General features: G+C 34.4%; 1 protein-coding gene and 1 long non-coding RNA gene across 2 annotated transcripts; both read left to right on the top strand.

Moving 5' to 3' along the window:
• The first annotated feature begins 8,560 nt into the window (after positions 1 to 8,560).
• Positions 8,561 to 11,559, top strand: LOC112782233 (trihelix transcription factor DF1). The gene is made up of 2 exons (XM_025824582.3): positions 8,561 to 9,654; positions 9,731 to 11,559. Exons 1-2 carry the CDS (start codon positions 9,416 to 9,418, stop codon positions 10,908 to 10,910), a joined length of 1,419 nt encoding a protein of 472 aa, XP_025680367.1. The 5' UTR covers positions 8,561 to 9,415; the 3' UTR covers positions 10,911 to 11,559.
• Positions 11,560 to 16,514: 4,955 nt separating this feature from the next.
• On the top strand, positions 16,515 to 17,913 carry LOC112784005 (uncharacterized). Its single transcript, XR_003193700.3, has 3 exons — positions 16,515 to 17,213; positions 17,293 to 17,391; positions 17,466 to 17,913. It is a non-coding gene; the product is annotated as an uncharacterized lncRNA (long non-coding RNA).
• Positions 17,914 to 23,299: the final 5,386 nt, after the last annotated feature.

Below are 23,299 nucleotides of genomic sequence, written 5' to 3'. Positions count from 1 at the left end.
CCTTTTTTTAGGGTTGCGCTTCAGTCTATTTTGCGATTTTGTTTTACCCGTTTTTCAAGGCTCCTAGTTAAGTATCTCTTTCTCTAATATTATATATATATATATATATATATATATATATATATATATATATATTTTTTTTTTAGAGGTCGTAATACCTTACTATCTCAGTCTTATGACTTTAGCATAAGATTAAGTATAGTAGGGTGTTATAGTAGACATTCTATGCAAAATACAAGGGCTATGATGCAGGGTGCGATTGGCTTATTCGAGCTAACTTGATTCGAAAGAAAGGTTGTTGGGAGATCAGAAGATACAATGGCAAACACACGTGCATCATGGGGCGATTTCACAAGATCATGCCAAGTTGGACTCAGACACAATTACAGATACTATTAGGCTGTTGGTTGAAGCAGACCCATCGATAAAGGTGAAGTCTATTATTGCAGAAGTTCAATCCAGATTCAACTACGCTGTAAGTTACTACAAGGCTTGGTTGGCAAAGCAGAAATCTGTCACAAAAATTTAGGTGATTGGAAAGTTTCTTACCAGACTCTGCCAGTATGGTTGAAAGTAGGGGTGGCAATCGGGAAAGCTCACCTCATCCCGCCGAAAGCCCGCCTTATGGCGGGCTGGCCCGCCCCGCCTAGTGAGGCAGTCCTAAAATCCCACCCCGCCTCGCCTAACTGCGGGCTGGCGGGCTAAGCCCGCCAAATCTCCTCTTTTTTTACTATTAACTATTAAATAATATATATAATTTCACAATTATTTTAATAAATTTATAATTTCTAAAGATATAAAAAAATTATAATTTTTATATTTACAAACATTAAAGTCTTTGTAATTATAAATATCTAATAAAGATAATTATGAACTAAGTTTTCATCCAAAACATAATTATAAATATTTTCTCCAAAGTAAAATAAACATAATCCAAAACATAATTATAAATATTGTCTTCAAAGCAAAATAAACATAATCCAAAACACTCAATTTTCATCTTCATTCTCTTGTAAGTTAGGTTGAGAGAAGTTAGATTTTGGCCAAAAAATTACAAAAATACTCCCTTGCCAAAAAAAAACTAAGCCCGGTGGAGAAGCCCACCTCGCCCCACCAAAAGCCCGTCAAAACCCGCAGTTTAAGCGATGCGAGTTAGGCGGACTTTTGCTATTTGGCGGTCCCAATTTTCCATCTTGACCTGCCTTTTTTGGCAGGTTACACGGGACTGGCCCGACGGGTTTATGCCCGTTTGTCACCCTTAGTTGAAAGCAATGATTGCAAAGATTCCAAGATCTTGTATTTAAATAAAAATGCTCTCCGTTTACCGTGAGAGTGAGGAGGTTCAAGGTGTAAGAGTTCTCCATCGCGTTTTTTAGAACTTCTATCATTGTATTGTAGCATTTAGATACTGCAAGCCATTGGTGCAGGTTGATGGCACACACCTGTACGAAAAGTATAAAAGTGCAATTTTAGTTGCGGTTGCATAAGATAAGCAGCTTAACATAAATTTTGGAAACTTACATCGTTAACTCCCATGTCATCAAATTATTGCCTAAACTGTGCCATAGACCTTCGTGTATATCTTGTTAGCCGGCGCCAATGACTCCACCTAAACAAGATTAGAATGATTGCAATAACAACAACAATAACAACAACAATAATAACAACAACAACAACGATAAACAATACCATCGCCCAAGTGGAACACCAATATCGACGAGCTCATTGTGGGGAATAGGCGCCAGGAACGGCATACGCTCCCATGCCCAAACAAAAAGTAGAATGAATGGCCCATTCATCTCTTTACAGTTGTATTGTGATGCACGACACAACGATCTGTATAGATGTGCCAGACTGGCTGCCCCCAACTGTATAGTGGAATCCAGTGAAAATTTCGAAGTACAGGAAAAAACTTCGAGTTCAAAGAAGTGGTAGACTTATCCGAAAACACAACCGTACCAAGCACGCAGAAAATGTGAGCCCAGACATACCGCTGAATGGACTCCTCCGTGTCACACAGTTTGGTGTCTCTACACTGCCGGACCCATAGAAGATTTACCTTACCCAAGACGTGATCGTCCGGACCGGGCTGACGACCAAAACAAGCAACGCAATTCTCAACCAAAAACTAGTGACTGCTGTCCATTCTACCCGTGACGGGCTCCCCGTTAACCGAGAGCCAAGTATATGTGTTACGTCTTCCAGCGTCACAGTCACTTTGCCGACTGGAAGGTGAAACGTGTGGGTTTTTATCCTCCATCATTCCACCAAAGCACTCAAGAGTGTAGAATGACCTCTCATTACGCCTACTCGTAAAACGTGGTAAAACCCAGTAAATACTTGTGCGGATGTAGCTATCTCGTTAAAGGTTTTCGGCGGATCAAATTTCTAGACAAGAAATTCCTGATCGCCTGCAAAAAGAAAAATAATAATTATTAATATTACTTCATAACTATAATTAGTGTTAACAATAACATTAACTGTTATCAATAATTTCTTAACAACAACAACAACAATAATTTTCTAATAATACTTTTTGTCCCTGAAATTTGACAAAAGTTTCAAAAATATCCCTAAGTTTTATTTTGTTTCAATTTTGTCCCAGAAGTTTTCGATTTGTATCAAATATACCCCTGACGGCTAACTTTTCAAAAAATTTAAGACCGATTCAACAACAATTTCATAAGAATAACCCGCAATACAAGCAAATCAAGCATAATTTTCATGCATTATTGTTAGATTGGTCTTAAATTTTTTGAAAATTTAGCTGTCGAGGGTATATTTGATGCAAATAGAAAATTTTTGGGACAAAATTAAAATAAAATAAAATTTAGGAATATTTTTAAAATTTTTGTCAAACTTTAAGGACAAAAAATACTTTACCCATATTATTATTATTATTATTATTATTATAAAAAATAATAATATGTTAATAACAATAATATATTAATAATAATATATTAAAAAATAATATATTATTACAAAATAATGATAATTTATTCATAATAATAAATTATTATTATCATAAACAATAATATCAAAATTTAACAATATTCTAGTCATAATAATAATTTTTTTCCGGGTGACTTAATGATAATAATAATTACTCATATATAATGATGACGACAACAACAATAACAACAACAATAATAACAACAATAGTAATAATAATAATAATTATAAAATTAACAATAAAATTACTAGTTAAAACACAAATAAGTAAAATAAAAAAATAAATTTATTCATCATAAAAAAAAATACTTACCCATTGAGAATGATCCAAATATTCAATAATGTGTTCTTCAAGTAAAATAAAATTACGAACTATTTTTTCTTCTTCCCTAACTAAAACCATAAACCTTCTTCTATTCTTCTTCTTCCTCCCTCACGAACCCTACTGCAAATATTCACTCCAACACACCCTCAACCAAGTAAAAATCTTGCTTCACTCGCAGTTTGCGTTTTGTTTATAAAGACCTGCTTCAATATTCTCCATGCACATGTGTCGTCCATGCAGCAAGGGAGCCTGCCAATCGCAACTTGCGTTTGGTGTGTTCCGAGATGGTCAACATGGCTGGTCATGTCTGTATGCAGGAGACAAAGAATACGTTTCGAGACGTGGCTGTCCCTTATGTAACACCCTCACTATCAGAAGTCACGCTTTCGGCTGCGCTACTCTGATAGCAAGAAGTATTACGACTACTTTACATACTAAATACTAAAATAGGAGCCTATGACTCGACACTGTATTGCTGATTTCTTTAAAAATCGAAAATAAATACTTTATCTTAAGAAAAAAAAACAGACATAGATTCATATACAAAACATCTTACATAGATTCATATATAAGACACCTTACTGGCAGTGCTTTTTCCGGCGACGGCAGCGGATTTTGGGCGGCAGGAGCTCGGTTCAGAAGCTTCGGTGACTTAGCAGCAACGGCGGTGGCTCCCCATCTTCTCTTCCGTTCACATTTCCCCTCTCTCAGACCAGATCAGTGGCGGCTGGGCTCGTCAACAACGGCGGAGGATCTCAACGGTGGTGGCGCATGCAGATCGGCGTCGGCAGCAGCTTCTGACGGCGACTGGAGCTTCGGCGATGACTACGGTTCTCCCCGGTGGCTCTGCTCGACGGTGACGGACCCGGAGGCGGCGACGATCACACGCGCAGCAGTAGTAGCCCACGATGATGACGGTGGCGGCGGCTTTGCACGGTGACGACGGAAGCTTCGAGGATAGTGACCCGCGGCCTCCTCTCCTTCGCATCTCTGTTTTCGGCGGCGACGCAGCGTGGTGGCGGCGCGACGGACGGTGGCGATGCCGCAGGTGAGACGACGGTGGTGGTGCGGACAGCTCCTCCTCCCCTGACGCTCTCCCTCCCTCACGGTCTCCCGCTTCTCTTCCTCGATTCGCAGCTGCCTCTTCCTTCTCTTTTCCCCTTTCCGTTTCCCCCCTTTTCTTTTCTTGCTAAGGTTTCTATGAGTGAGGGGTGAGGGTGAGTGGCTGGCGGTGAGGAGTGGGTGTGGGTAGGGGTTAGGTAAAATTAGGATTAGAGTTAAATTTGGGGATATTAGGATTAATTAGGATAGTTTAGGTAATTTTAATAAAATTAGGGATATAGGATATTAATTAAAAATCTAATTTAATCCTTTAAGTTTATTTTTAAAATAATATTTAATTATCAATTTGTTAATTAACTTCCAATTAAGTATTTTAATATAAAATTAGAGATAATATAATTAATTTTCTTTGTCTGTAAAAATTGAAAATATTAAGTTCCAGAATCTCAATTATTTAAACCAAATCATATAAAATTCTTAAATTTTACAATTACTAAACTTTATAAATTACATATAGAAAATACCTCAATAATTATAAAATTTGAATAAGAATCTTAATTTATTCCAAATTCAATTAATCAAAACTTACTTTAATTATCTTTAGTAAAGAAATTTCTGAAATTAAAGTTATAAATAAATAATTAAACTTGAAATTAATTTATAATAAAATTTTCAAAAATTCTGGGACTTACACCTTCTTGCCAAACACAGCTTACGTTTTGTGATATACGTAGATTTTTTGTTTTTCGTTCCACTCAAAATGTTACCTATATTTTACAAATTTGACCATAGCAGCTTTACATATGTGAATAAAACGCCATACACCAATATACCTAAATATCACTATTTTTTTATTTATTAATAAATTAATTTTTAGAATTTTTGGATATGTATTTTTTGTTTCTTTTGGTTATTTTGTTTTAGATGTAAATAAAAATTTAAGTATATATAATTAATTTTACGTAAAATTAATTGTACATAAATTTTTAAATTTCATGATAAATGTATGTGTTGTACATTTGTGTGCCTTATAAAGTTGAGAAACTATCAATGATGTGTTTGTGAAACACGTTGGAGAGGATAAAAGTGCGTTTAGCTTTGAACGTTGTTCTTTGATGTTTGGCAACTTTTTTCCTCACGTGATTTTGCATCCCAAAAACTCGTTCACTAGAAGTAAGAAATTATAGCTTCTGCGTTTACTCAAACGTACGTTTAGATTTGTTGCTAGTTATTATTGGTTTTTTCCATAATTTTTTTTAAATAAAAAATACTGAGAGTATTAAAACAATTATTCTAATTTTTATGCACTGTTTACTATTTGAAATTTTTATAATATGTATTATAGTTCCTATTAGAAATAATAAATTAAATAGAAAATTAATTATAAATAATAATAAAAATATAACTCGTAAAAAATTAAAACCTAAAATAATACTAAAAATAAGATTATTAAAAATACTTAAAAAGAGTACTAAAATATATTATTTTATATATTATTTTTAATTAAATAAATATTAATTTTTACTATAAAAAATAGTTAAAAAGTTGTCAATTTTTATATGTTATTTTAAATTTCATAAATAAATATTAAGTTTTATTATAATAATAAAAATTATAATATACTAAATAGAGTATTATAAAAAAATACTATATAAAAAATATTAAAAAAATATAAAAAAAATTAAATATACTTAAAAAAATAATATTATAATTTAATATTATATCTTTTTAGTAATTAATTAATTATTTATTTAAAAATAATTTTAATTAATATTATCTAAATAATATTTATTTTATCAAAATTGATTTTAATAAAAATTGTCAAACATAAATTATATTAATACAAATTTACTTCTACCCAAAATCAATTTTACAAAATCACTTTGATCCAAAGTTTGACTAACGTAAATCCAACAACACACCAAATGGTCAACAATCTTTATTTTCTTTGGTAAGGTAAAATAATAAGACTATTTGCAATTAAATTCCATGTGTAACGACAAGACATGGACCGTGCCCGTCATTAATACTTTATCTTTTTTAATAAATGATTAAATTCGTGGTTAAAAATATTTATTTTTAATTTAATTTCCAAAAATTTTTTAGTTAAATTTAATTTTTAAAATTTTTAAGTTAATTACATTAATTTTTTTGTTATTTTTTTATTAATAGTGTTAAATTTATTAACGTAATATGTTAAATAATATTACAGTATATATTTACGAATTATAATTGATTATTAAAATAATAAATTAATAAAATTAGATTACATTCATTCTAAATTAAGAGATTTTAATTTAATTTAATTTTATAAATTTATTATATTAACTACTAATTAAATTATACTGTAATATTACTTAACGTGTATATCAATAAATTCTAACGCCAGTAAATGACGTTAGTATCTTTAAAAAATTAATTTAAACATTTACTCTTATCTTCTCTTTAAAAAGAATTAAAGTCAATGTTTATTGTATTATCGAGCCGCGTATTTGCAAATAGTAATCCGTAATGTGCACCATTTTTCCATTAAAAAAATAAAACGAACTAAATTAGAAAAAGGGAAAGGTAGGTGATAGAGATGAAAGGGAAAGAAAAAGAAGCGAAGAAAACGACGAGACTGACCGTCGCGTGAGGAGTGTAGGAAATGGTTTACGTAACTCAACTGGGATTTATATGCGTGTCTTTTTCCCCTCTAACCACGATACTTTTTCTTCTTAATTTTTCAACTTGAGCAACCCCTAAGCTTTTTCAACCATATAGTATAACTGTATAAGATAGGGTTAAAAATAAATATGAAGCATGCCACGCCGATAAATTAGACCCATCAATCATAGACAACGACAATCCCTTCTCAGTCAGGCGCCTAAGTATTCGAATTCACATCAAAGTATCATCGCTTCGTAAACTAGACTTCATATCAGTACCACAAAATACAAAAGCAGAAACCAAATTTTCGTAAAATTTATTGGAGTGGGGTTCTATGCAACATTAATTTCAACTCTCTCACCGGTAATCCTTGTTTCATTTGACTCATCTTTTTTTCATTAATCTAATCCATAGTTAAAGGTAGCGGAAAGGAAAATAAAAGTTAAAAGAAAAGAAAAAATAGCTGACACAGAAATGAATTCTATTCATTTAATCTTTTAAAATGTAATTTTGCACCAAATAAAACTTTTTATTAAAAAATTAGAAAAATCTGATATTCTTTTTTTAAAATAATGATCGTTTTGACTTTTTTATGCATTAAAAAAACTAATATACTTAATATAAAATAAATCTATAAGTATATTAACTTTTTAATGTACTATAAAAGAAAAAAGATAAAGTATACTTTTTGTCTTTAAAGTTTGGTAAAAATTTTAAAAATACTCCTAAATTTTATTTTATTTCAATTTTGTTCCAAAAATTTTCGATTTACATCAAATATACTTTCGATGACTAAATTTTCAAAAAATTTAAAACCAATTTAACAATAATGCATAAAAATTATGCTGAATTTGTTTGTGTTGAGAGTTGTTCTTATAAAATTGTTGTTAAATTTGTCTTAAATTTTTTAAAAAATTAACCATCAGAAGTATATTTAATACAAATAAAAAATTTTTAAAATAAAATTAAAACAAAATAAAATTTAAAAATATTTTTAAAACTTTTATCCAACTTCAAACCAAAAAAATATACTTTTACCCAAGAAAAAAACAAGTCTTCTTGAAACGGAGAAAGCTGATATAAAATTATATTTTACAATATTTCATAGGACAATATTTGCATCTCACAGGGTGCCGCCAAAATAGGAATAAATAACTCGTGCCAATTGCAATTGGTGCGGTACTTGGCATCAATTCGTTATTTATCGAACCCACCACACACCAATAATAGAAAATTTTAACGTTTTGTGTTATAGTAACAAAAATTAATCAAATTAAATAGATGCCAATTATTGTGATTACCCACCCTAAAACCCAAGGGCCGGGGTCATGAGTTTTGGATGGCATCTAATTTATTTATTTTTATTTTTATATTTTTTGAGATGACCGACACAAAACAATGTGGTGATGGCAAAATTTATTGCACACGTAATTGTGTGTGGGGGGCAAAGATAAGTGAGTGCCTGAGTGGGAGGGGTGGCACAAACGTACAGAACAAGAATGTGGGCTCTGTGGGCCTTCTTCCCTTCCAAACCGGACTCACACCCCATAAAATTATAAAAGAAACCGACTTTTGCTTCGGCCCCAAGTGTCCTTTTTCTCCCACCACCACCGCAATTATTTTCCCTTTCCCATTCCCATTCCATTTAGTTTCACCATTTTACCCCTTGCACATAAATATTTTTATCACCAGACCTCATAAGTCATAATTATCTTTAGATTTATTAATTGATCTAGGGCCCTCGTTCCCCTCCTTCTCCTCCACCGAATAGAAAACCGAAGAATTAAAATAAAGATGAGAAAAAAAAGGAGGGAAAAAAGCCACTAAAATTGACCGTAGCTGTCAAATTTTAATTTTGTTTTGGAGAAAGGTCAAAGTTGGACAAGTGGAAAAATAGTGTAATGACGCCTCACCCAATTAGATACCGCCGTGTCGACATGTGTCTTTGCTGGATGGAATCTATCTGATAACCTCATCTTCTTCACCTCTTTCTTTTTTCACATTTTTTTCCTTCTCAAAATTAAGCTTTTTAGTTAAGTTTTAAAATACTATATATCTATATCTGTTATTAATTTATTATTCACCATTCATTTTCTCTCTCTTGTAAGTTGTAACTTAGGGTAAACTTACGCCCTCAATAAGAATAAAATGATATAATATGCTACGGTAATGGTAGAACTACACCAACTAGAAACTAGAACTAGAAATCTAGAATAGAACCGTGACTCACCGTGAAGCCTCCTCCCAAATCAATATCAATAAGATTCAAAAAAAAAAAAAAAAAATGCACCCTCCGTTCCCGTTATCAAAATTACCCTCTTTCTTTCAATTTTTTACCATCCCTTTTCTTTTTCGTTTTTCTTTCTAATTTTTTTTTCGCTCCAACGAATTCCAAGTGCACAGAGCTGTAATTCAGTGAAAGTGATAATGGAAAACTCGACCTTACCGGAAAATAGCATAGAGAACAGGAAGGTGGCGGTAGCAGCGGCGGAAGGCGACAGCGTATCGTCCGATGGTTTGAAAGGCGAAGATGGTGAGCGGAACTCAAGCGGCGCGAACCGGTGGCCGCGAGAAGAGACAATGGCTTTGATAAAAATTAGGTCTGAAATGGACGGCGCCTTCAGAGACATCAGCCCCAAAGCCCCTCTTTGGGAACAAGTCTCAAGGTAAATAAAGTAATTAAGTAGTATTAATTACAGTTAATTACGATGAAATTAAATGTTTGTTTGAAACTGTGTTTAGGAAATTAGGTGAGCTGGGATATGAAAGGAGTGCGAAGAAGTGTAAAGAGAAGTTTGAGAATATTTACAAGTACCATAGGAGGACCAAGGAAGGCCGTTCCGGAAAGCGTAACGGAAAAACTTACCGTTTCTTTGATCAACTCGAAGCATTAGACCCGCACCCTAACAATAACGCCGTTATTCAAGATGCGGTTCCTTGTTCCGTTAGGTTTCCGGTTACTGCAATGGAGCATTCCAGTTCCGCCACTTCGTCTTACTCGAGCGGCGGGGGTGAAGACGAAGGTGAAGGGAGGAGGAGGAAGAAGAAGAGGAGGCTGAGGGTGTTCTTTGAGGGGCTTATGAGGGAGGTTTTGGAGAAGCAAGAGAGCCTGCAGAAGAAGTTCATGGAAGTTCTCGATAAGTGCGACCAGGATCGAATGGCGAGGGAGCAAGCATGGAAGACGGAGGAGCTTGCCAGGATCAAGAAGGAGCGCGAGCTTCTCGCTCAGGAACGGTCGATTGCCGCCGCCAAGGACGAAGCGGTTATGTCCTTCATAAGAAAGTTTGCAGAAAACAGCAACAACAATGGCGCGCTGCAATTTCCAGCTGATAATAATAACCACCTCCAGGAGCAGGAGAAGGAGAAGGAGAAGGAGAAAGACGAAGTTGGGAATGGCATCAATGTTGGGAATTTTGTGCACATGAGCTCTTCGCGGTGGCCTAAGGATGAAGTGGAGGCATTGATAAGGCTGAGGACACAAGTGGATGAGCAGTTACAGCAGCAGCAAGGGAACAAGGGACCGCTTTGGGAGGAGGTGTCTACGGCCATGAAGGGACTCGGATACGATCGGAGCGCAAAGAGGTGCAAGGAGAAGTGGGAGAACATCAACAAGTACTTCAAGAGAATGAAGGAGAAGAACAAGAGGAAGCCCGAGGACTCTAAAACATGTCCCTATTATCACCATCTTGAGGCCATATACAGCAAGAAGCCCAAGAACAATAACAAGCTTGATGATAATGATAATGACAAGAAGAACGAGTTGAAGCCTGAAGAGCTTTTGATGCATATCATGAATGGTCAAGAAGAGAGGCAGCAGGATCCAGATCAAGATCAGTCTTCATCTGAAGATGCAGACAGAGACAACCATAATGGATATCAGATGCTTGATAATAGTCCTTCTTCCATACCAATCATGAGTTAAACAAGCTCTCATCAAAGATTCTTCCATCAATGTTGAAACACTTTTAGAGCCACACTCCACTCCATTCAATGATATCATAGAATAATAAAGACATCATGAGTACCAGAAAAAGGAAAATGAGTCCGAAAACATTTCTCTTATCATAAGTTCGGTGGGGGTGTTAGACCAGTCTCATTATTATTGGTAGAATACAAATCAAACTTCATCTTATATTCTTGGTGTCTTTCTTTGTATGTAATTTTTACATAGTAGTATGTTGGACCTTTTCTCAGTTTTGTTTGATCGTGATAAACAGAACAAGTGCACAGAGAGAGAGAGAGAGAGAGAGAGAGTTTCTTTTTTGTATGTGTGTGTGTGTGTAAGAGAACAAAGTTACCGGGCGTCTAATAAAATAGCAGTAAATTTTGTTCTTGGAGTTTGTAAACCCATGTGTGCTTCAGGTGGGTGGTGTTTGGGTCTGATTGTTTTTGGCAATAAAGAAAGGAAGAGTGGTGAAAGGAACTGGTTGTTTTTGGCAATAAAGAAAGGAGGAGTGGTGAAATAAATACCATAATGAGATATCATACATGTATTATTGTGTATTTTTTAGAGTTTAGTTTTGATGTTAGAGGATAAATTAATAATTTAATAAATTTATTTTTGTCGTGTAGTTTACAAATTAAAAAAATTATTAAAAATAAAAATATAATTTTTAATATATTTATTTTGTATTTAGTAAATAAAAATATTTAAAATTTTTTATTAATAACAAATTTATCATGTGTTAAAAAACATATTAATTAAATTTTTATTTAATTATATATAAATTTTTGTGATTATTTATATAATTTATTTAAAAAATAATTATTTTTGTTAGAAAAAAATATAAGAATCAATTCTCTTATAAACCAAATAAGTCAATTCCATTATAATTTAAGTTTTATAAATAAATAAAAAATCTAAAAAAATCCTACTTAAATTTATCCTAATTACATTTGTGGTACACAAAAAAATTCACAAAAATCTTAATTCTTTTCCATTCTTATGTAAACAGTCAATTTTTTTTCCTCACAAACCTACCGTTATCACGTAATTTTTTGTGTCGTTGTCCACCGACTACCGCTGCGTTTGCTGTAACGCCGCGCGGCATCCTCCTTGCGCCGTGCGGCATCCTCTTTGCACCCCACCGCTGTCCTTCATCGCGGCATCTTTGTTGGACACAACCGCCGTCACTGTCGCAGACTTCATCCTCCGAATGTGTCTGCACTGCGGAACACCATCGCGGCCCCCATTCGTTGCCACGCAGCCATCGCCGGGTCCACCCACGACGCGAGACCTCGGCGGCACGTTGTCACACTCATCGTCCATGCTCGTGCCATCCATGCAGCGCCATCAAAGGTATTGTCATTGGCCATCCAATGATTTTTTTTTTCTTCTGATTGGTTCTAGATGATTATTTTTCCTATGTTTTGGATGTTTTTTTTGGGTTTGGATGAGCTTTTTCAATAGTTTTGGATGTTTTTTTTCTTATTTTTTGGATGTTCTTTTTTTAATATTTTTTTGAATATCTCGTTTTGTTAGGTTTTAAAAATTTTAAAATTATTTTGGTTATCTCATTTTTATTAAGATTTAGATGTTTGTTTTTGTTATGTTTCGGATGTTTTGAAATATTTAAAATGATTTTAAATTTTTAAAATGAATTTTGTAATTATTTAAAATGGTTTTAGATTTTTTTTTTTAGATTTTGGATGTTTCTTGCTAGTGGGGGAGTCACAGTAGTCGGAGATGCTGCGCGTCGCGACGGAGGGATCGACGATGGTCAGAGAGAATGTGGAAAGAGGGATTAGAATTTGTTACGAGAATGTAGAAAGAGGATTTAGGATTTGTGTGGTTAGTTTTTTACAATGTACTATCAACGAGGTTAGGGCTAAATTAGATGGGATCTTTTTTGGGTTTTTTATTTTTTTATTGGGCCTTATTTTACCCTAGTTGGCTTTCGTTGCCTTCACCTCTAGTTAGTTATCTAACGAGATTGTTTTTGTTAATGTAGGGTTACATAATTTGATATATGTATAAAATTATTTTATGCTAAATAGTATATTGATATTTTTTTGTTTTTACTTTTAGTATTAAAAGTAATTAATAAAAAAAATTATACTATAAGACAATTAGAAACATTACGAGCATACTAAAATTAGTTTATTTTTAATTATATTTTATATTTCAATATGTATTTTATATTGATATTTAATTTAATAGTTAATTTTAAGGATAATTTACATTAATAAGATGTTTGACATTCAATATTATACAAATGTCTTGATTTTATTTTGCATATACAAGTGTTCTTTTTCAACTTATATAAATCGTAACAACAAAGTTTAATTTTGCTGTTTGTACATAAATTAATTTGGCCAAATTTAATTTCTGTTCAAAAACCTCAAAATAGTAAATTGTAATTCTCCACGTTGAATTACTTGCTGGGGTGAGAGGGTTTTGATTTGAGATTTTGGATTTTCTAAACTTTCTAAATCAATGCAGACAAAATCGGTTTAAAGAATCTAAGGCAAATCGATTTAGGGCAGCACGATTTACCATTATAACCATTAAATCGAATCCTTGTGCTACAATTTATCAAGGAAGTCACTCAAGATAAATCGAAACAAGTAAAGGATTTATCTAGGTAGAACCTATTTAAGTTCGTTTTAGTTTTATATGATTTACAATCTCTATCACACCACCCCCGACACTCCAAAGAATCCAGAGGAAAAAAAAGCGACAAAGAAGAAGTGTTAGTGATGGAGGACGACCCAGATTGCTTCTATTGACTAGATGGAGTTGCCTATGTTGTTGATAACATCAACGAGGAGGTCAATACACCTTATATTTTTTTTCTTCGTGTTAGATTAGGAATGTTAGTGATCCATAGTGGCTTAGGATTATTAGAATAGAAATTTTAGTTAGAATAGTCATTTAAAATTGTTGACTAAAGTTTTTAAATTAAAAATATTAGTGATAGCAGTAATTTAGAATTGTTGATTATAATTAAGTTTAGAATGGAGTGATAGTGTTTTTTAGAATTTGATTTCTATAGATAAGGTTAGAGCAGGAGAGTAATAAAGACACTAAAATTAGATTTTGCATGTAGTGACATTATTGACTTTAACTTTTTAGGATTAAATTTGTATCACTTTGTGTAAAAAATAGTTAAGAAATAATTATGAATTAATTAAGTTATTATATATATTTTTAATAGGTTACGAATTTGTTAAACTTTTTTAGTCGAGAAATCTATTGATTTTAAAGTTTCTTATAAATTTTTAATAAATATTTTTATTATTATATAGCAGGTTTGATATATTACCAGTATTAGGAGGCTATGGGGTGTGCCTCTAGAAGACTGGATCATACTATATTTGAAAATTATCGGATTATATCATTTTGCTAGGTTCAGTAACTATTGGTTTAAGCTAGATGACCCGTTCATTAGTGCTTTTGTTAAGAGATGACGTCCAAAAACATATACGTGTTATATGTCTTTCGAGTAGTACACCATTACGTTATAAGATGTGGTGTACCAGTCAAGTTTTCTAATTCATAGTGACTACACGAGTGGGTACTTGTACTATTAGAGTTATGGATTACTACAAGAAAAACGTTGAATACCGTCAGATTTACCATCGGATTTACCGTCGTAAATTAGCGTCGGCTTTATCGGCGAATTTACTAACGGTTTAGGTGTCAAATTCATCATGTCAAATAATTATCGGTGAATTTTATTTTCCGATGGTAAATTCGCCGGTAATAATTAGAGAAAAAACGGAAAAAATAAGTGCAAAATTTAGCATGACATTTACTGGCAGAAAAATCTGTCGGTAAACCCAATTAGTGGAATGCTGTATTTTAGTGACCCGCAATACATTATCGTTAGATTTATCCGCTGGTAAACACACACACACACACTCTAACCTTCTCTCTCTTTCTCTCTTTTCTCTCTACCTCTGGCAGCCCTTCTGACCACCCTTTGTCAGTGCCAGCCATCGGCATTCTTCTCCAAACACTTAATGGACTTGCCTGATCCTGTTTTGTTTTCTGAAACGAAGCTTCTCCTTCTATCTTCGCCGCCATTGGTGTCACTGCTGTTGGTGCATGTTCTGTCGCCAGAGTTGCGTCTCTCCTCCCTCCTCTAGGTAGGTTGTCCTCATCCTTCCCCATATTCCATCCTTATTTTTATTTCATTTTAAATAAAAATCCTAACCCCTTTTTGAACCCTGACCCTAACCCTAACCCTAACCCTGTTTTACTTTCTTCAGTTGGCTCTGTTTTATTAATGCGTGTTTATGTTTTTCTTATTATTATCATAATAAATTTTATTTTAGTGTTCTTATTCATTGACATGAAATTAATCTAAGTAAGCTGTTTGTGTGCTGTAGTTTTTTGGACAGCTTATTATCCTAATATTAATGTTGTTGTTGAGTTACTTAGACAGGGTAATTTCTTGTCATTTTTGTTAACTATTTGCTTATTAGATTATTCTAATTTAGTTTTGTGTTAAGTTCTTTTGATCTGTTTCTAAATGTCGTATAGGTATCGTTGAATTGAATATTGAACCATATGATGAAGATGAGGGTACTGACAAGTTGTGATATATTTCGGTATGTAATAATATTGAATATGTTAGCTTTTTTAGTTCAATTAACAATTAAAATACTAGATATGGAAAGATATATGAATGGTTCCTTGTTGCTATTGAATTATGTTATTTATGTGAAAAACGTTGAATTGATATTATTTTACTGACAGAGTTAAATAAATTGTTGATAATTTATTTTTATTCATATTGTTTTAGAAAAGGTTCAAAAGTTACTTTAGTTTGGAATTCAAGTAATGAAAATTCACCTAATTCGGACAAATGTGAGCTTGTTGTTTTTTTTTTTAATAACATAAGTTAATGTTGTTGCTATAATAATTAACATTGAGCATCAATTTGTTTCACAATTGCATGTGGCTACCATTGGATCTTGAAACACTACTTTATAAATGACTCCCTCATGTGTAGAAGAGCAATTGCCTATAAGTAATAATATAATTTCACAAAGTTAGTATGTAAGACCCAGAATCTTTGAAAAGTATTATTATGATCAAGTCTCAAATCATATAGTTATTTATAGCCTTAATTTCAGAAATTATTTTATTAAAGATAATTAAGGCAAGTTTTGATTTATTGGATTTGAGATAAGTTATGATTATTATCCAATTTTACAATTATTGGATTATTTTCTATATTTGAATCATATAGTTGATAGTTATGAAATAATAAGGATTTTATATGATTTTGATTAGATAAGTAATATTTTAAATATTAATACTGCTATTTTGGGAAAATGAAGAAATTAAGTATATTATTTCTAATTTTTAGATTTTGGGCATTTTATTGAAAATAATTTGTAAAATTGATGAGAAAATAGTATTTTTCCATATACAATTAGTGTTGAATTTACATTGGGTTTCAATTACTATACTATTCCTAATTTTATGTGAAATTACCATAATACCCTTAACCTTAAATTTCAAAATAAAATCCTAAAACCCTAACCCGGTTACCCGGTTTTCCCATTAGCAACACACTCTCCCCCTTTCTCCAATTTGATGTGCAGCAGCAATGTTTCCCCTCTCTTCTAACAGCAGCAGCAACACTTCCCCCTTTTTCCTCAAACCAATACACTTAGCAACATCAGCAAATCTTTCCCCCTTTCCCCAACAGATCGCAGCATGCACGGCCTTTCATTTCCATAAAAGAAAGGAACTGAGGCAGAGAAGGAGAGGGAGATTGAGATGCGACTGAGGGGAGGCGGAAGGAAGCTCACCGCATTGCCGTCGCCTCGTCGCCGCGCCAACGTGTCCTACCGTCGCCGTCGCTGCCATTGCCAACCGGTCCTTGGAGCCTGAGCCGCGCCTCTGTCACCGAACCAGAGGAGCTCATCCTTGCTGAGTCGCCGCCATCTTGCCTCTGCCGGCGAGTACGAAGAGAGAGAGAGCACGACAGGGGAGCCCTGTTGAAGCCGGTCACTGCCGCCGAGAGGCCATCGCTGTTGCCTCTGTTTTCCACCGCAGATGCCTTCGGCGCTGGCACTAGAAGGTCACCGGAGTTAGTCAGAGCTGCCAATCTGCTGCTCTGCGGTGCCTAGCTGAAGCTTCTGCATTGTTACTACTGGAGGAGGAGGAAGCCTTGCCGTTGCTCTGGTCGCCAGGAGCAGTCCTGTGGCCACCGGAACCACCGCCAGGAATGCTGCCGCTTGGCTCAGTCACTTCTCCTTATTCGCGGTAAGAGTTACATTCCGAAGCCCTTGAAATTTGCACCTTATTATATTTGGGTAGGAATCCTAAGGTTTTAATAACGTAGGGCTGAATTCGAGTTATGGCATGTCACGGCTAGAGTTGTTTTTGCTATTACGAGTAGTTGGAGCTGAGGCTGCCTCTGCCACCGGAGAACGCTCTGCCGGTAAGGGTTTTTAAATTTGTGGTTTCGGTCATTTTGAGTTTCTAGAAGGTTTTGATGTTGCGCGGTTTTTATAGATGACCCACCGGAGCTTCTGGCCGTCGCCGGAGCTGTTGCCGGGCCGATTCGAAATCACAGCTGTTCCGTTTTGTTAATTCGAGCTGTTTATGCTGCTGTGAAAATGTGTGGGGCTGTGCTTAGGAACTGCCATTGGTTTTGACTCGAGACGAATGGATTTCTAAGAGGCGTTTGGAGTATAGTTCCAATTTGTCGAGGTAGGGGCGCTTTCCAAAAACTATAGTTTATTATTGGAATTATTACATATGGGTACTGATGTGAGATATTGTGTATTTGGTGATTGTATCTGCCTTATGTATTATTTGATTGACTCGAATGATTATGGATGTTGGTTTGGCCGAATTGTTGTGTGGCTTGTGAAATGTAATGTTTGAAATTGATTCTTTAAAGATTTGAAATGAGTTTAATCCGTTGAGGATTGGTTTAAATTGAGTCAATTATTTTGATGATGTGGAAGATAGAATACTCTTGAAATTCAGCCTGTGTTGCTTTAATTGATTTGGTTTTGATAAATGATTTATTGCTGAACCGATTCTTTAAAGCTTTGGAAATGAGTTAAATCGGTTGATATTGAGTTGATTTTTGAAATGGTTTCCTTGAGATATGCCACTGAGGCGACTGTTGGATTTAGCTTGCTTTTGAATTGATTTCTGGTTTTGAGCTGTTGAAAAGGAATGAGAAACGGTTTAGTTGGGACCCGAAACGGGTGGCAAAAGTCCAAGTTTTAGGGGAGGTGCTGCCGAAATTTCTATAGAATCCGAGTCCTTATTTGAAATGTTAATTGGGGAATTTTGAGTTTAATGCCTTTCCTATCTATTTTGAGGATTGTGAAATTATGGCTTCTTTATTACCTTTACTTAGAGCAATTAAGAAAGCAATGAAGTTATGCTTTGAAAGAATTATTGAAAAGAGAATCATGATTTATCCTTATTTTCCAAGAAGAACAGTATGTCTTTGGGTACAAGTCATTTGAAAGAGAATTTTGCTTTGAGGCTGTTTTAAAAGGTAAAACGGGTTTATGTTTTTCTCTATTAAACACAAAGATTGTCCCTTGGGAGAGTTTTCGTGATTTTAAAAGGGATTGGATTTCGATTGATGAGCCTCATTATTTTGACGTTTTAAATAAGATTCAAAGTATCTTTTGAACTCTAGTTTAACACAACAAAAATGATTCTCTTATCAGTTTGAAACGCTTCAGATTTAATTATGGAATTGAAGCCGGTTTTGTTTAAGTAAAGGAAATGGTTTTGAAAGAAGTAAAGGTTACGTGACTCGGTTTGGCTTAGATCCTATTTTCTTACTCAAATCAGAAAGCCAATGTTTTAATGATTTTAAATGAATTTGGCGAAATGAGATATGTTGTTCTCCCCTAAAGACTTGGGACTCTGCTGAGAAACTTTGTTATAAAATTCCATTGTTGAATGGATGATTTTGAATGTTTCAAAATAAATCTTTAACTTGCCATGGTTATGGAAGTTTGGAAAGAGGATGCCGAGAGTGGCATTGTTTTCAAAGGGGAATTTACCTTGAGTAAAAGTGGCTTATGAGCCTGAGATGATTTGAGAAATGAGATCTTTAAAGCCAAGGCTGAAAAGAGTTGAAACTCGATTTCAAAGTGAAATGAATTGAGAAAATGATTTATGGCTTAAATGCCGACTTTATGAATTTAATGATGTTGAATGGTGGAAGTGTTGTTTTGTTGTGAGCCGGAATGGCTGTGTATGATTATACATATTGGTTGGTTTTGGATTGAACCGTGAGCCGGAATGGCTGTGTATGATATGAATATTGGCTGGTTCTGGACTGAACCGTGAGCCGGATGGCTGAGATGGATGTTGATCCATGGATGAGATTGAATGCATGTTTATGCTGAATCATTGATAAATGTGAATGTTGCACTTCCACTATCTGAGATACGAGTTTCCCTGGGTAGTAGCAGTGGCTAGCCACCACGTGCTCCAGGTCGAGACTTGATACTCTGTTGACCCTATGTCGTAAGTGTGGCCGGGCACTGTGAAAGGCCCGGATGAGCTCGCCCCCATAAATATTCACCAGTGAGGGTGATGGATATGGATCATGATTATGATCAAGTTTATGATGAGTATAACTCGAGTTGGGGATGCACGACAGAGGGACAGTCCAATGGTTAGCTACCAGGACTTGTCGGGTTGGCTCTATAACCGACAGATGATATCATCAGCCACTAGGGACAGGCATGCATCATATGCATTTGTGTGACATTGGTTGGGTGTGCATATTATACTTGGTTTGCCTATGTGATTAATTGCTAACTGTTCTACTTGTAATAACTGTTTGTTTGTACTTGAACTTCCTATCTGTGTTTGCATCTGGGACTCTGTTGGATTGTGGTGATTGGTTGTTGGTTGGATTGTTTGGGCCTAGGGCCGTGGTTGGAAAGAGATGAACTGATGGTTGATTTCGGTTTTGTGTTTTTGGTTTGGAATAAAATTATGAAAGGCTATTTTGGTTCCGCATAGATAAACCATTTTGAAAGGCTTTTGAGTTTTTGAGAATTGAACGGTTCTTCTTTCCGAAAAGGTTTCCGACTTTACTTTCATTTTAAACCGTTGTTTTTGAAAAGAGGCATAAGACGGTTATGAATCACTGGTACGGTTTATCTTCATGTATCCTATTACAGTAATTCCTAAAAACCCTCTACTGAGAACCCTTTCGAGGATGATGTTCTCACCCCCCTACATTTTTCCCCTTTCAGGATTTGGGCGCAGAAGTTACGAAGAGCTTATTTAATTGTTGTTGTGATGCTCTGTATTGTTTTAGTTATGGTTTACTGCACCCTCGCCTTTATCTTGATATAATCTGTACGAGGGATAGGAATTGTATTGGATTATGGTTGTAATATTATTTATATATATGTATGTATATATATGGATGTACTCTTTATGAGTTTTGTAAGTTGTATGGTATCTATGGATGTATGTTATCGGATGAAAGTATTTTTGGGAACCGATATTGCGGTTTAAAGTTTTAAACAGGCTCATATTTTAGTATTAAATAGTATAAGTGTCGTCGTAATGTCCGAGCTATCAGAGTCGCGCAGCCGGAAGTGCGAGCTTTGGTAGTTAGGGTGTTACATTATGGTATCAGAGCAGTTCTTCCTGTAGAGCCTGAGGAATGGACTGACTATGCTTCAATTGCATACTCTGAGTGTTTGTCATGTATTAGACCTTGTCGAATGACGAGAATTAGAGCTTTATGCACATGACGGTCTATCGATTAACACTGTTAGTCTTGCATTGCATACTTCCTGATATTAAGTTTGGCCGGCTTAATACTAGTGAATTATGTACATGAAGGTACTGATGGGTTATCATAGATGTTATACGAGTTTTGAGTAAAGCGAATCACGGATTTTGGAAACGTTAGAAACTTTTTCTCGAGGCTATTCAGTTGTGTGTCTTGAATTCTGTTCGAGTCGACCTGTTCTTTCATATCCTAACTTGAAGTTCTTGTTTGGTACTCCTCTTGAAAAGTAATTTGATGTTTCCACTCTATTTCTCTATTCATATGCATTCTTGTTTGACCTCAGTTGCATATGCTTGTTTGGAATCCTTGATGCATCTGTCTCCCTCTGTTTGAGTTCTTCTTGATTCAAGTATTCTTTGATATAGTCTTGAACTTGTCTTAATGTGCTGTGACTTTTAACTCCGGGTTCCGAGTTCATTCTTAGAGAACTTGTTGATTCAGTTTTCCTCTTATTTGACAGTGATTACAGCTAATTTTGGGATTTTATAAAAAATTGCTGTTGATTAGATATATACTTATTTATATATGAAATATGAAACTTTGAGATTTCTTATACAGTTTAACAATTATTTGTCTCTAATACCTCGCCTGTACTTTTACTGGTTTACTGAATTGCACTTACTTTAAAAGTAAATTGACTTTCTAGTAATTTTACTATAGTTCCAATGCACATCTTCATTTGATTAGGTATTTTGATATTTTTCAAAATTTTGAAAAGAAAGGATTTATCACTTTTATTCCGGTTGAGTTTCATTTGATAAACTTTACTTAATTCATTTTGATTTGAGTTTGATTTAGCATACTACATGGTTTATGCCATTGTGGTTCTTTTGAAAATGTTGGACTCATAGCTTTCTTCTTAAGAACGGACTCGTTCCTTCTTAAGCTTTTCACCTCTATGAATGTCATACGTGATTCTGTTTTCAACTAATCTTTTACATCTTGTGAAATTACCATTGATCTTGGTTTGTCCTCTCTTGTGAATCTCATCCGTATGTGAGTCAGTTTGATTAGTTTCAAATGAGTGCATTGTTTATTCTCTCATTTTCTCTACAAGAGTTTTTAGTTAAAGATTTATCATTGAAGAATTACAAATGATTGAGTTGTCTTTTCTATGACTTTTGTATTCTTTTGGATCAATTTAAAACTTGTTTGATATTTCATGCTTAGTGGATCTTGTTTGAACTACTCTAATTTAAGATCCTTTCTTGCAAGGCTTGACTCCTTTTTAGTACATCTTAAACTTCTTGAATGTTCTTCTGAGATGGAGATTTCAAGAACACTTTTGGAGTATTGTTTTGGACTTTTTAAAGAAGTTTTGAATTCTCTTTGAAGAAATATTAAACGGAATTTATTTTTTTTGTTGCTTGATTGAGATTGAAACCATTGTCCAATTTTGACGAAATTAATTTAAAGTTGGCATGCGCCATTTTAAATGAGGTTTTGGAAAAGCTCCCTTGTTTAGTGGAAATTGGTTTGTTTGTAACGCACCACCTATTTCCTTACTAGATTGTAAGCAAATTTCTACCTCGGAATTTCCTTTCTAAAAAGAGTTTAATTTTCTCTTTCGCCTTTGCCATGATTTTATACACGCTTGTTTGAATATGAACTTTGGGAATTTTTGAACAAGCATTTGATTTCTTTTCTGAGTTTGATGGTTGCCTTTGGTTAAGCTGTGCACCTAATTATCTTTCTAAAATATTTGAGGAAATATTTTAGCTTTTAGCCAAACTTGTGTGCACCTTGTTTTTAAAATTCTACATGATCTGTTTCAACATGAAGTTGTATTATAGCAAAGTCACGTTTATGCTTTTGTTACTCTCTTGAAGAATGTTTATTACTTGACTTTCTTCCAGACTGCGAAATGATTTTTCCGCAAGTTTTCGATTCTTTTATGAACAAAGTATTCAGAAGTATTTTAATCGTGCTCTTGAGTTCTGTGAACCTTGTCTTGGGTTTGAAATATTCCCTTCTGTAAACCTCATTCTTCATCGACTCAGTTTGAGTTTGTTTCAAGCTGGTGCGCTGGTTTTCTTCTTGTTGAGCCTATTGGACTTCTTTGATCCAAGGGTTATCTTTGAAGTTGTCAATTGAATTGAGTCTAGCAAACTTCATGGCTTGAGTGTCATTGTTTATTTGGAATTGGATACATTCTCTCAAATCTTTGAGTACTATCCTTGACATTTGACTCTCCTTTTTAAATCTTGTATCCTTCTGAGTAGACTCGAGAATTGTTTTGATATCACGTGCGACTTGTAGACGTAGTAACACGATGCGTTAGTTCTTTAAGACGTGATATGTGTATACGAAAGTTGAAGCGGTAGGTGTGCAACGTTATGAGTTGTGGGTGTTTTGTTCCTTGCGAACGGTTTGCGGTTGTTAGACTTATGATTGGTCATGAGGTTGTAAAGTGCTTGGTGGAGTTGGAAGGTTGAAGCTTGGAGGTTGACATGAGATTAGCGTGCGGATGTTAAGCACGTCGTTTTAACCCCAGCCTGTTTTATAGCCTTCGATGCCTTTCTTTTCTACCACATGTTGAACTATGTCA

This window comes from Arachis hypogaea, chromosome 20 (genome assembly GCF_003086295.3).
Source record: "Arachis hypogaea cultivar Tifrunner chromosome 20, arahy.Tifrunner.gnm2.J5K5, whole genome shotgun sequence".
Classification (NCBI taxonomy): domain Eukaryota; kingdom Viridiplantae; phylum Streptophyta; class Magnoliopsida; order Fabales; family Fabaceae; genus Arachis; species Arachis hypogaea.
Note: the sequence above shows the minus strand (reverse complement) of the source record. Positions and strands in the feature narration are given on the sequence as shown.

Coding starts and splice junctions, on each gene's coding strand:
- LOC112782233 (XM_025824582.3), top strand. CDS start 9,416: ATGGAAAACTCGACCTTACCGGAAAATAGCATAGAGAACAGGAAGGTG. Junction 9,655..9,730: donor CTTTGGGAACAAGTCTCAAG/GTAAATAAAGTA, acceptor AACTGTGTTTAG/GAAATTAGGTGAGCTGGGAT.